Source organism: Cupressus sempervirens, chromosome 11, assembly GCF_028749045.1.
Source record: "Cupressus sempervirens isolate cs-2001-9-10 chromosome 11, ASM2874904v1, whole genome shotgun sequence".
In the NCBI taxonomy this organism is placed as follows: Eukaryota; Viridiplantae; Streptophyta; class Pinopsida; order Cupressales; family Cupressaceae; genus Cupressus; species Cupressus sempervirens.
The window spans coordinates 787,564,616-787,578,704 of record NC_143128.1 but is presented as its reverse complement, the minus strand read 5'-3'; the positions used below and the strand labels follow the sequence as shown (position 1 = coordinate 787,578,704).

The 14,089-nt window shown below is 35.2% G+C and overlaps 1 protein-coding gene across 9 annotated transcripts in view; it reads right to left on the bottom strand.

Moving 5' to 3' along the window:
* The window catches only part of LOC149531956 (uncharacterized), a 44,664-nt gene extending 31,085 nt beyond the window's left edge, over positions 1–13,579 (bottom strand). For 4 of the 9 annotated variants that reach the window (XM_089808964.1, XM_089808965.1, XM_089808963.1 and 1 more), the window contains exons 1-2: positions 13,238–13,553; positions 11,128–13,050 (exon numbers count right to left, since the gene is read on the bottom strand). In XM_089808964.1, the coding sequence (XP_089665090.1) occupies positions 11,139–12,920 (1,782 nt within the window). In that variant the 5' untranslated portion in view covers positions 12,921–13,050; positions 13,238–13,553 and the 3' untranslated portion in view covers positions 11,128–11,138. Of the gene's footprint in view, positions 1–10,980; positions 13,051–13,237 lie in introns of those variants that run through there. The other 5 variants (XR_016358504.1, XR_016358505.1, XR_016358503.1 and 2 more) reach the window with 3 other exon arrangements.
* Positions 13,580–14,089: the final 510 nt, after the last annotated feature.

Here is a 14,089-nt window from a genome sequence, read left to right as displayed (position 1 = left end):
CTATATTATGTGAAATTTTTATAACTTCTTTCATTTTTATGAAACTTCGTCTGGAAGTCACAATCCTTTATATCTTTGTAAATATAATTGATGAAGTACTACACTATATAAATGTTACCCAAGTGTTTATCTCCATTGATTTCAATGACTCTCATATCTCAACCTTTCTTCATCTCCTATATTATGTGAAATTTTTATAACTTCTTTCATTTTTATGAAACTTCGCCAAATCATGTTATTTGTATTGGCTAATTTATATTTTCTTTTTACCATCTAGTGGGTAAATGACATCAAATCTCTAACATTATGTAATAAATGGAGGCTTTAATTTGTGAAAATTTGGGCTCCATCACCTGGTAGTCAAAATTCAAACTCCAATTTCAATTTCACTATCAAGATTTCTTTTTCACCAAAAAAATTCAAGAGTTTCCAAAACGACTAAATCTAAAATTCATTTTGAAAATGCTCAAGCTTATACAATTATTTCAAATTTTCAAAAATCCCTCTAAGTCCAAAATTTGCAATTTTATCCTACCAGATATTATTTTAACCATTGAAAAAAGTTGTTGGAACTTGTTTGGCCTAAGGACAAAATTACATGTTTTGGAAAATCAAATTTCGCAGCGAGTGAAAAACAAATCAAATCCCTCCTGGCCCAAAGGCGTCCTAGGTGTAAAATTTTCAAATCGAAAAAAACCTCTAGACAACTCCAAATGTGCTACGGCAAACGAAAAAAAGGGGGTCCCCAAAATTTTTGGGGCGATAGTGTGAGAAGCTCACAACAAATCAGAACTAAGGAAAATGACATCATTGGCAAGTCAAGCGGTGGTGATCGGACTGTTCATTTGCCCATTTAAATCCTTGGCCAAGGTAGATTAAAGGCATGTTTGCCTAAATCAATCACTAAGAGGTCGGTAGTGCTAGCTGACAGGGAGAAGGTTGGTGGAAGTGTATCCTCAACCTTGTTTGTTGCTGAGTGGACACTCTTAACACTAGGATGCTCGGGTGGCAGGACCCAAAATGGTACATATGCCTTATCCCAAGAGGGAGGGTCATTCTCAGTAGAGAATGAGAAGATTAAACTAGGTCCAAATGTCGAGGCTTGCACAGTACAAACCAATTGCTATAACCTTGATGGTGACTAAATATATCTTTTCGGTTGAATGTTTCTAGCAATATATTTTATGCAATTATGTTCCTGTTCATGAGAAATGGTAGTAATATTTTGTTATCTATTTTGTACTCGAACTGAAGGAAAAATAAAAATTTAAAAAAAATTGTGAACCATGAATTTGAGAACTATTTTAATTTAACAATGGTAATCCTTTCTGATGTTAATTAAATGACAAGAAGGCCATTTTGTGCTCCAGTATGGAGTAAACACACTTGCGTAACTGAAACTATCAATGCTTATTTATAGATGTAACTTTTCTTTGGCTTAAGTTTTTTCTTGAAACAATACACTGACAAGATGAGCATGAAAGCCTAGGTTACACTAATGGAAAAGATAAACTTCCAAATATTTACAAGTCAAAGATAACCATGCTCAGATGAGCTACTCGATATGAACCCTATGCAAATTTGTTTCAGATGTTTATGATCAATCCATGACCCAAGGATGGGTTGAGCTAAGAAAATTCAGCATGATAGGTAGAGTTCCATGGAAATGTAAGAGTTTTTGTGGACTCAGAGTCTAAGCCACAATCAGAATATGGTAGACAAAACATTCAAGCATCAAACTGCACCCCGTCTCAGAAATTGCGTGTGGGCATGTAGTTCAAGTGCTAGAAGATCGGGATACATATAGTGTGGTACCATGTTAAACATAACCTCTATGATCTTGATTAGAAGTATGATGATCTTTCATAGTATATCATGTTTCTAACTTTTGACACACTGCTATACATGTATAATAAACATGTATTACTAACTTTATATGGTAATGAAATAACAAGACGTATTGAGTTGTTTATATTGTTTAGAGATGAAGTATATTTCTATCATGGGATGATTATTCTGATGAAATGTTATTGTGATAAGATGGGCATGAAGGCCGAGATTACATAAATAGAAAACATGGATCTATTAACTTTTTTCAGGTGATACTGTAAGTTTACAAGGATGATCTACTCATTAATGAGTACCATATGCCGGATGGTATGTATAAATGACTTAAATTATGTGATCAAGTTATGATCTAGAACTTGTTAGTTAAGGAATTACAATTTTAAATACTGATCTTACTCTCAGTTATTGAACCCTGAAAATTCTCTTATATGAAGATATCAATATGAGAATTGAACTAATTATATGGTGAGTGTCTATATGAGTAAGACAGGAATATGAAAGAGAATATCCTAAAACATGATCAACTCAAGTGATGCAAATATGACCACAAATACGGTAAAGTAAACTCAAGTGAGTGTCTTCCATTTTTGAGTTTATGATATCATGGAGGCGTTTTTCTGGAAGCATTAAGGTAAAGGAATAAAAGACCTTGAATTTTGATCATGACTTAGATTTTGATTCAAATTTGAAAAGAAATGATATCATGATGCTATATGTACATCTTGTATTTGGAATATTCTTTTAGTGTCTAGAAATTGCAGAGATCATCAAGAACAATGAAACACAAAAGGGAATGGTACGTTACATTCCAAATTTTGGCCCAATTTTAAATGCTCGTTTATAAAGTTCAAGTTTATCGAGGACGATGAAACATAAGGGGACTGGTATGTTACATCCCAATTTTTGACCTAATTTTAAATGTTCATATAGTCGTTGATGTTCACATGAAGTCAGTTGACAATTAAATTTGTTATAATCTTGCGAAAAGGTAAGATGGTTAATCGTTGTAATTTAATATGAAGATAACATGCTAGTTGATTATTTATCACGAATTCATGGAATTGAAAAGGCGGTTAGCCATTATGATTATTTATGATTAATAACTTGTTATGATAATATAATTTAACTACAGAGAATTTCCTTGTAGGGAGCACATCAAAAGGGTGGAAGTATTGTTAGAAAAGAATTGGGCACAGGAGCATCATCATCACTGGGCAAATGGGTATAAATCATGAATCACCATGGTTGAAGACCTAGCAAATGCATAACAGAATACACACATTAGACATGGATGAGCTATTCAATAAATATTTAAACTATTAATCATTTTAGCTTAATTAATGCGTACCTCAAATGGCTTTTGGTTGACTTTTCCACCACATCATTATAATACATATTTATGTACGTATACAGATATAAATTAAAGGTGACATTATAATATTATTTTTATACAAGATTTTATCTATTTAATACGTATATTTAAATGCATGTACAAGAAGATGAAATAAATTTTCCACGATGGAACATGTATTTAGATATACATATTTAAAAGGTACAACCTTGGATAAACATTTATTATATGCCATCTTAATAAGATATATTTAGGTGCAAGTAAATAAATATGTTTATAATATTCTTTTGATTTATAACCTTCAAGTTCTTTTCCTTATTTATTCAATTCTTTACTTTTAACCGAAATGCACACTTGGCATATTATATCGGCGTCTAAGAAGGCAAAACATTTTCTTTAAGAGTTACAGCTTCTTGGAAGCCTTTGAGAAATCGAATGCCTCTATATATTTGGAAGCTATGAGAAACCAAGAAGAAGAATTGATTTTCTCTTCCCATTCTATTTCCAATTTATCTCTGCAATATTTGTCACGCCCTTACCTTCTCTTTTCTACCTCAACTGAAAGTCATGATTATTAATCACTTAGAGATTGTGTGTTCGAAATTTCTCCAGTGGAAGAATTGGATTGTTAGCACGCAGCCAAGGCTCTTCCTTCTTTCAACAACCAGGCTATGTGGTCGACCTTGCATGATCAATTGATATGTATATATATTTTTTCCTTATCAATTTATATTTGGAAGCAAAGAGAAGTCAGATATGTATTTTGCCTCCACACGGTTTTACTCTTACATTTTCTTTCCACAGTTTTACTCCTTGTTTCTACACCATTGTTGAAGGTGAAAATCAAACTCGTTCTGATATTGCATATGGATTGCTTTTGTTAGGAAGCCGACTATCAAACATCAGGCCAAGGCTCGCGTTTCTGTATTATGTTAGACCAGGTTAAGTGGTCACTTCTTTTCTTAGTGATACATCTTCATCCTTTTATTTCTGCATTACAAATTATAGTAGAAGGAAGTACGTCCACGAGAAGTCTCCATTGTAATATCAAAGAGACTAATCTTTCCTTATTGAGTAAAGACAAATTGTCATGTTGAGTCCAAACATCTTTCTTTTATTGTTGTAAGTCAAAATCGAATTGTACTTTTGCAAGTCTTAAGATGTTATTCTCAAACCATAGAAGCTGTGATATACTGGAACATGTGATATTCATACATTAGTCGAGGATCAGCAGAATGAGTTAGTTTACTCTGATATTTAAACACCTGGGACTCACCTGGTTGTATGGCCAAAGAAAAGCGTGAAGAGGTGAGATCTACAATAACATGAAACAGAATCAGATGTGACATAACAATTATTTATTATTTTAAAAGGAATTATTTAATAGCTGATGCATGTCCAATTTATTCTCCGTTGTCAAGTCGAATGGTATAATTAAGTACCTGAATGCTCAGAGGCTGTTAAGGTGTTCTATGTCTATTTCGGGTAGGGAGGGTCTTTCTAATTAGAGAAAGTGTGGGGATAAGTTCAAGGTCCGTGGTTGGGAGGTTAAGCCCTTTACAATGTTTCCCCTCTCAACAAAATGTCAGGATGTGTATTAGATAACGATAAGTTGAGCATTCAAACATTTATTAGTAACAGGTATTTTTACTTTTATGATATTTATACAAGTAAAAAATATGATGGATTAATTTATATCATTGAATTCAGTTATTTCCTTTGACGTAATCAACCCTTCTCGTCAATGTAATTGGTAACCAGTTAGATCAAATGATCTTCCAACTGAATATGGAATATATCTATAGGATTGTTATTTCAGTCTTTCATTTATAAGAATAATGATTATGAGCATATCTTCTAATCTTATGTTATTGCCACAGTTAGCAATAGGAAAAAAAGGAATGAAACAGAGGTATCTGACACCCCAAATGATACAGTGGTATCTGACGCCCCAAATGAAACAGTGGTATCTGATGCCCTAAATGATCCAATGGTAATTGATGCCCTAATTAACACGATGGTATGTGATACCCTAAATGATCCAATGATAATAGATGCCCTAATTGATACAGCAGTATGTGATGCCCTCATTGATATAGTGGTATTTGATGGTAATTGTCGTTTGATATTGATATAGTGGTATTTGATGGTAATCGTCGTTTGATATTGATATAGTGGTATTTGATGGTAATCGTCATTTGATTTTGATATAGTGGTATTCAATAGTAATCATCATTTGATCCTAAGTGGTATATGTGGAATAACCTGGGTGTTTGCAGAAGCATCCCTAAATTGATTTCGGTTTGGAATTCCATGGTATGTAGATTTTAATTTCCATAGTAACTTCATTGATAGTGTTTTCAGTTCTTAGTTATGAAATTTCATTTAACTGATTGTAACCATTAATCTCATTCGTCACTGATATAACTGTCTTCCTATGAAAAAGAAGTAATAACTGTAATTCTTTGATATGTTAGTTGTTAGTTAAGCCCTAGGAAATCGGGTTATTAAGTTGATGTATTGCATTGTCTTCGTGATCATATAGATGTTGGTATCATGTTCTTGATTGGTGTGTGTGTGTTACCCATGGCTGACTGTTTTATGTGATTGTGGTTGGTTCATTATCTCCATTAGCACAGTGGGAGTGGGCCTATGGGTACTACGTGGTTGGGAGGCGTAGCTACCTATACCACTGTTGGGGACCGATACACATCGATAGTTTACTTCAGTTTGAGGCTAGCATTGGATATTCACTTAGTGCTTCGATGTATTTGGAATATGTTCTCTTGTGATTTATGGTTTATCTTGGATGCATTGATATCATGTTGTATATGATGTTTAGTATGTTTACTTGATGCATTCCTTGATCATGATGTTGTATCATATAGCTAGATGATGTTTCTTACCATTACCTTGGATTAGTGATGTTATTGGTAGATTGGCATGTTGGATATACTTGTTCTAATGATGTTATTTGTTGGTTATTGGTAAGAATGATCTCATGAAACAACTCCAAGTATCTTGTTGGCAATTTGAGATTCATGCTTGGGTGATGGTTAGGGCTTTTGAGGTCTCATGATGCCATTATGGATGGGAGGAAACGAGCACGGTTGTTTTTAGTTCAGTGTCTCTTTGCTTGTGCTTTCCTTCTTGAGATAGTTGATTTATGCACGTGGATGTTCATTGGGACGTTGCTTTCCACATGATCACATTAGATGTTATGGATTAGATGTTGCGCATTAGATGTTAGAGATATTTGATCTCCTTTATGCTTTTGAGTGTTTGTGCTTTGACATTGGTGATTCTGGTACACCCCAGTGTGGAGATTCTAACTCTATTTTCCTTCTAAATTGGTCGTTTAGCGTTTCCTTGCAAACTTGGGCGACATTGGTTCAGCATTGGGCAATATTAAAAAAGTATCGCATAGCTACAGTGAGAATTATCATACGATACTGGAAAGTATTGCATAGTAGTAGCAAAAAGTATCATGCGAAACTAGTAAAGTATCACACGGTAATAGTAAAATTTATAGTGTGATACTGGAAAGTATCACACAGTAGTTGTGGAAAGTATCGCATGGTAGTTGTAGAAAGTATCGCGCGATACTGGAAAAGTACCACATGGTAGTAGTGAATAGTATCGTATGATACTAGAAAAGTATCACACGGGGTCTATGAGAAAACATGCTTGGCAAACAACAGGTAACTTCGGACTTGCCGGATGTGTTTCAAAAGGTATTATAGATACCCTTTTGGGAGTTGTTGCTTCCTATAGTGAAGGGATATATAAAATATATCTTAAGTATAAGAAATAATAAGAAAGAAGAGAATGTCATGACGATTCATTTGAGCTAGGTACCAGACCTCCAGGAGTTGAAGATTCTAGATCCTAGCAGGTTTCAAGATTTCAAACCTACACAGTTTTTCAGGATGACTAGTCAGGATTCCTTGTATGTTCGTTGTTATTGGAAATGGACATTGTATGTTCAACACACATGGTTAATGAATGTGTTGGTAAGTAGTGATGCTCAGAGATCATTGGTTGAGTCTTCTATTGCGATCTTCGTGATTAGTTGCGTGTTGATGTTGTATGTATCCATACTTTATCCTTTTAAAAAAAATGCATTGGCTTTTATTTGTCCTTGTTCCAAGGATCTCCGGGTGGGGCATTACACCTTGATGTTCAAGAGGCTACTACTCAAAGTACTTGGTGAATATGTCGCATCTTGACATTCCGGAGGCCATTACTCAGAGTACTTGGTGAATATCATGCAACATGATATTCTGAGGCCATTACTCCTAATATCATGAGATGATATCTAAATGGTGGGTATCTTCTAATCAAAGATATCCTTAATCATGCCAACTTGATATTACATTGAGGTAATAGGTAATCATGTGTTTATCCTCCCTAGCTAAGAGGGAGTATTGATGAATTGTAGCTTCAGTCCTTATGTTACCATGAGGTAACAGCTGTAAACTATGTTGTTAGTATAGAAATCATCCTCCCTAGCTACGAGGGAGTGTTAATGATTGTAGCGTTGATCGGATGATTCCAATTGATGAAATCAAATGTTTGAATGATCTATCGGTCTCAAACATTTGATGTTTATCCTTCAAAAATATTATCATGGAGCATTAGTATTATTGATATATATTTATATATTAGATATATGATATCTATATATATTATCACAATCTTAATCATGATAATAAGCAAATGTTATTGATGATTAATAAGTTAAAGAGACATGCCTCTACAGAAACATGCATGTTAATATCATATACATATGCATTGAGAAGGTAACTCGAAATATACAAAAATTTACAAATCCAAGTTACAGCAATGACAAATCTATTAAAACTTAACAGGTATTAGAGCATAGTCCCTTACAGATAGAGAGTTTAACCGCTTGAGGGAGATCAAGGATGTTTAAACAGATGGAAAAAGAGTACTATTCCGATGAGGAGTGGCAGACCATGATGAGCAACATTGAGAGTACCCAATCAAAGAATGAAGAGCTGGAGGAGAATCTTAAGGAAGCAAATGCATGTATGTCTTCGCTGAGGGATCAGATCCACAAGTTCAAAACAAAACATAATGAAGCCAGTACAAATTTGAAGGAATCAAACAAGCAGGTGGCGAATCTGGAAAAACAGCTGAGTGACAGTAAAAGTAATGAGGATTCCAGAAGGAAGATTTCCAGAAAAAAATGGAGGATTGGAAGAAGACCGAAGGAAATATGATAAGCATCATCAAGAAGAGTCCAGAACAAAACGAAAAGTTGCAACTAGAATTGAGGAAGTTGAGATCTGAAGCAAAAGTGTGTGAAAGCAATACTATCTTGGATAAACTTTTAGCCCTACAAAAGAGTCGCAAGAATAAGAAGGATTGTGGTTTACCGGTGAATGTTCAAATCTAAAGGACAAAGGCAAAGAGAAGGTAGTTGAAGCAGAAGCAAAGTCTAAGGAAAGAAGCAAGGTCAGGAATCCAAGAACATCTACAAGAAGGCCTCTTGTAAGACAACCAAATGCTCAAAGGTACTTATCTTTAAATGGTTATTATTTCATATGCAAGAATTTATTTCATTAGGTTGTTGAATGCAAGATGAGGAACGAATAAAATGTTCAATGTTTCAGTTGTCATAAGTTTAGTCATAAAGCAAATCAATGCAAAAGTCAAGTGTCTAATCCGGTTAAGAGAAATAGAATGAACAATATCTTTCAAGGAAATTGCCATGTCACAATTATGGTCAGAAGGCTAATCAATGCAGATATAGAGTTCAGTCAGTAAGGCCGGGATGGAGGAATATCAATTGGGGTCATTGTGTGAACACATGCAGATTTGGTAATGTTTAGGTGAGGTCTGTGAATGATAAGAATGTTACAGTTTCAAATGAATCTCAGAAGGCTAACACAGTTATAGCACAAGGTGGGTCTTTTAAACCTAGGTTACATCTGTTGGCAAACTAATTGTAATCAGATCCATTATACAGTCCAATCTGCTTGCTAATAAAATCAATATGTCAGAGAGTAGGGTTGGGCTCATCTGTGATGACCCTGAGCAGGATAAAAGTGAACCTAGGGTGAAATAATCTATTCTTCTACCTTTATTTTTTTCTAATTTCATCACCTTTGAAGGTCTTCATTTGGGCTTGATATTGGGTACTCCGCACCTCAACCCCATCTCAAATGATGACAGGCCACCCACCAAGAGCAGTGCCCCCACCCCCGAGAGGCACTACCCCTTGATTTTGCTAGGAGCATTGCCCTCATATCTCCATGAATCAATGGGATATGGAGTCAAACCAAATTGACTTTTAACTGCTTTCATTTTCCAACATGTTACATTTGAGTTCAAAAAGTGAGCACACTTTTAATGCAATGGCAATGGCCCTGCTTATGGTTCTTCAAATATTCCTACATCATCTAATGTTAATGATGATAATTGGTGTTGATAATTTAGAAAACCCTTATAGCACTAAAAAATTATTGTTGAAAATGATATTATTATTTTAATATTGAACTTGAAGTTTACGCAGTGAATATTTATAATTATAGACATTTATATTTTAAATGCAATAGAGTTCACGGTGGCTTTGTTGACTATATTTTGCTATGCGATATTCTAAACTTGATTTCTGTTTTCAATCTGTTTATAGTCTGCAGTTCTATATATACATCAATAAAAAATTTACCAAGATATAGACAATACATTGGAAAACGTAAGTACCATGAAGATAACACTCAACTCCATCAGCAATATCTATCATTTTTAATATTTTAGTATGAATGAGCCCAACATGAACCTAGCTTCAAATTTTCTTTCGCCAAATTTACAAACATCCATACAAGAACCAGCAACATAACTTACCTACAAATATACAGTATCTGCTGGAAAAATGTATATACCATGAAGATCACACTCTAAGGGTCCGTTTGGTTCGTGGAAGATGACAGGAATTGGCTTTTTCATTATTCCGGATTTGAAAATTTTTGTGTCTGTTTCAAAATTGGCAAAATGGAATTAGAATACCAGACTTCTAATTTTGTGTCAAAACCAGGTTTCCAGACTTCCTACTAGCAACTAGGAATTGAAAATCAAAACCTGGTTATGCTTTTTGAGTGTAAAAACAATAGATTGGACTACTTTTTGGAGTCTGCCTGCAACTCCAAGCTTACACATAAGAATGTGTCCTTCCCACTCATCTTCCGAGTGAAACAAACGGTTCAAGTAAAATCCAAAAAATAGGAATGAAGATTTGCAAATCCTTGATTTGGCTAAATCAAGAATTGTAAAAATCTCGATTTCTACAATTCTACAAACCAAACGGACCCATTGGCAACATCTGAGGATATTCATCATCACAGGTATTGATCGGAGGATCAAGGCTGTTGCATAGAAATGTCAGCTATCTTTAACTATACACGTTGATCAAGGTTTTTAACTTGTCCATAATGCCTACCACCAAGCACTTTAAACAAATTAAACATTATGTTTGCAAAACATCTAATCACAATTGCTATCTCTTTGTTTTTTACCTGCTGGTGCTAATTGGCCAATGGAATATTACGATTAGGTCACCAAAAGAAAACTGCATTTCAATGCAAATGCCCCACATATCTCTAGACATTTGTAGAATTCCTAGCCTATCACAGTTTGCAATAGCTTTGCTAGTTGCAAAGCCCTAATCTTCCATCTTGAAAACTATTTACAGCTGAACATCAGAAACCAAACATTGACACAAGAAAGCCTATAAAAAGGAAAAAGGAAAAAAATGATGATGGAAACACTGAAAAGATTTTTGAAGTTTTCATTTGTGTAGGTTCGTACACAATATTCAGCAAAAGAAAACTGTAGAACATTATCGATGCCAGGATACAGGGGAAAATTAAAACAATTTAATCCATTAATTCATGACCACTTACCTTTTGTGAGACTATGAAACCATCAAAAATCCAAGACGATATAGACCAAGGTTCAAGCAGGTTAGTACAGCCCATACAGATTGCATCCACCAAGCCATGAAAATGGCTGATTCTTGAACAAATGTTGATGAAACAAGAAAGCTGCCTGGCAAGTTTGGACCAATAGCAATACTCTTCGTCCGAGACAAGCCTACAAACAGCAATACCAAAGAACCTGGAATGAAGAACTGTAATGCGACCTGGCAGATGAAATAATTATGTAGAAAGAGTTTAGCCCTGCTAAAGTCAAGATTGGGAACCTTGCTACCATGCAATCTCTGATACCAGATTAAAACAGCTTCATTTAGATACATCTGCAAATTGGACCGCACTAGTAACAGTTGCAAAACTCCAGTGAATAATAAACACCAAATCCTAAACTGTTCAAAACATGCAGAAGACATGCCAATTTCTTGAGCCCAATTTTCTTGATGGAATGAATGGGAGGCTCTCCAGGTGTACCATTTTATATCTTCTCCTTCATTGTAAACAACACCAGAATCCGACAGGTCTGACTTCAGATCTAGATTCTTTTCAGAATTACTGATTTCACTCATTTGCCTCTGATGGAATGCATGCTCACATTGACTTAGAAAACCCTCTTTTGTCTCAAAACACTTACTCATTTCGCTTTGGTGTCCAGAATCTTGCATACCTGTATTACCAACTTCGATATTTTGCCCAGTCAGACGATCTGAGTATTCTGTGCCAGGTTGTTGACCAATTGGGTTTTTATCAAATGGAAGAATCCTAGGCTTCATACTCTTCAAACCTTGTTTCTGACTGGACTTTGAGATAAAGATATCAGCCATTGGGCTAATCCAAAGTAAGGACGTAAAGACAGGCATGATGATATTCAGGTAGAACAAAACTCGAATGACTTTTCCAGAACCAATGACAGACATATTCCATTGAAGTTGATCTGTACCGAGCCAGAATGATCGAACAGCCTTGTGAACAGGGCTGAAGAGAAGACCACAAAGCCAACCAGCAAAACATGCCAGGAAAAACCTTACAAAACCAGGTTGAAAAGACATCTCACTTCCATCATTATCTTTTGATTTTGCACTGCTGCTGACACCAACTCTAAGGTCAACAAGTCCAGGTGTAGAAACTGAAAGAATTGTCAGAGATATAAGAAACCCTAAAACACCCACAAAAACACTCAATAGCTTTTCTGTTTTTTTTGAGGTGTACCTGTCTAAAGATACCCTGCCAAGAAACCTAGCTAGCTTGTATATTGCAAAGGATCCCACAAGGATGGGAACCAAGTCACCCCTAAAAAACATAGCGGAAACCCGTTTATCATCGGATGATAAGCATCCAGGGAGAAACTGATATGTGAGAAGGTTAGAAAGACCTAATGAAGCATACAATACAGCTTCATCGTACTCTGCAAAGTACTGTCTTGTCTGGATCTGTGAGTCAGCTAGTCTAACTCTAAATATCTGAGCATTAGTTTCATCGAAATCAGTTTTTTCTTTCGGCTTATCCTTTTTTCTTTTCAAACCTTTCGATGGGTCTACTTTTGACCTTTCCTTCAATTTAGAAGAATTTTCATTTGTGTCTATATTATCTTCAGGTCTCCTAATGGCTGCCCTCACATTCCCTCCATCTCCGTTCACAACATTCTCTGGATGAATATAGGTGTGCAAGCTGCCTATAATCCAAATAGAAACCCTGAACGTTGTAACCAAGAAGCTTGTAGCTACAGAGACTACGGTATAGACCACCAAACTTGAATATGGAAACATTTTTCTTCTCTGTTACTCAATATTGGAAACAAGCCGCCGGTGGGCAAAATACTTTGCCCTTATGACTGTTCGTTCAATCTATATCGTTCTTGTGTTACACGGATCATCTTTTGATGCCTCCTAATCACCTCTGATGAATACACCATAATGAAAACAACCAAGAAAAGCCACAGATGACTAGAGTGAAAAGATTTGGGGTATAAAAAAAAATCTCCGCAACAACATATACCAAAGGAAAGGAATTTTTTGAACCATGCAGTTTGTGCTTACACTCATTTACCAAGGGAAAATAAATCAATAGAAACATATAGACTTACCAGTTCTGATCCAAAATTGTTTTCGACAGTCATGTTGTTCTTGAGTGCGTAGATCTTCAAAGCAATCTACAGTTAGCATGGGGGTTGCATTAGATCTGATGACAACAGCGACAGGAGAAACATGAGGCCAGTTCAGACTTCAGGCATGTTTTGTTCTAAGTTTAACAAATCAAACTGAAATAAGACCAATCCCACGAAATCCATCATCACTACGTTGCGGGTGAGTGAAATATTCAAATTACTAGTGTGCTGTCAAGGGTGCGCTAGAATGGCGAAAAGTTTATCCTCTCGGATATTTTTAAGCCTGTTTTACTAGCACTTGCACCAAAAGGGAATGATTACGCCGATTAACAAGAGACGCAATGCGTCATAGTTCCTGCCTAACGCATAATAGTTGTAGGGGTAGATGAGTGAGAATCTAAATTAACATTGTGAATGCATTAATTTTTGCTTAGAAATGCAATTGTGATCTGATAGGATTGTTCATATTTTGTCGTTAAATTCTCGTCCTAAAAATGCGCTTGTGATTTGATAGGATGGCTCATATTTTGTTGTTAAGTTCTCTGTTGTTAAGTTCTCGTGTTATATTATTATATTTTTGGGTATTTAAGCCCAAGAATAAGAGGCCAAAGTCTCCAATATGACACTAAGTACTTAATATCATATTACGATCAATACCTTTAGACAAATTTGCACCTTCTACATTGACAACTTAAATTATGTGCAATGAGGAAATATATCCATACCAATATTTGAATTATAGAACTTGAAGAAGTGATGAAGCATTTGGACTATCACATTTATATGTTTAAGCATACCATGCATGCTACTAAGAACCATAAGTAGTTGGAA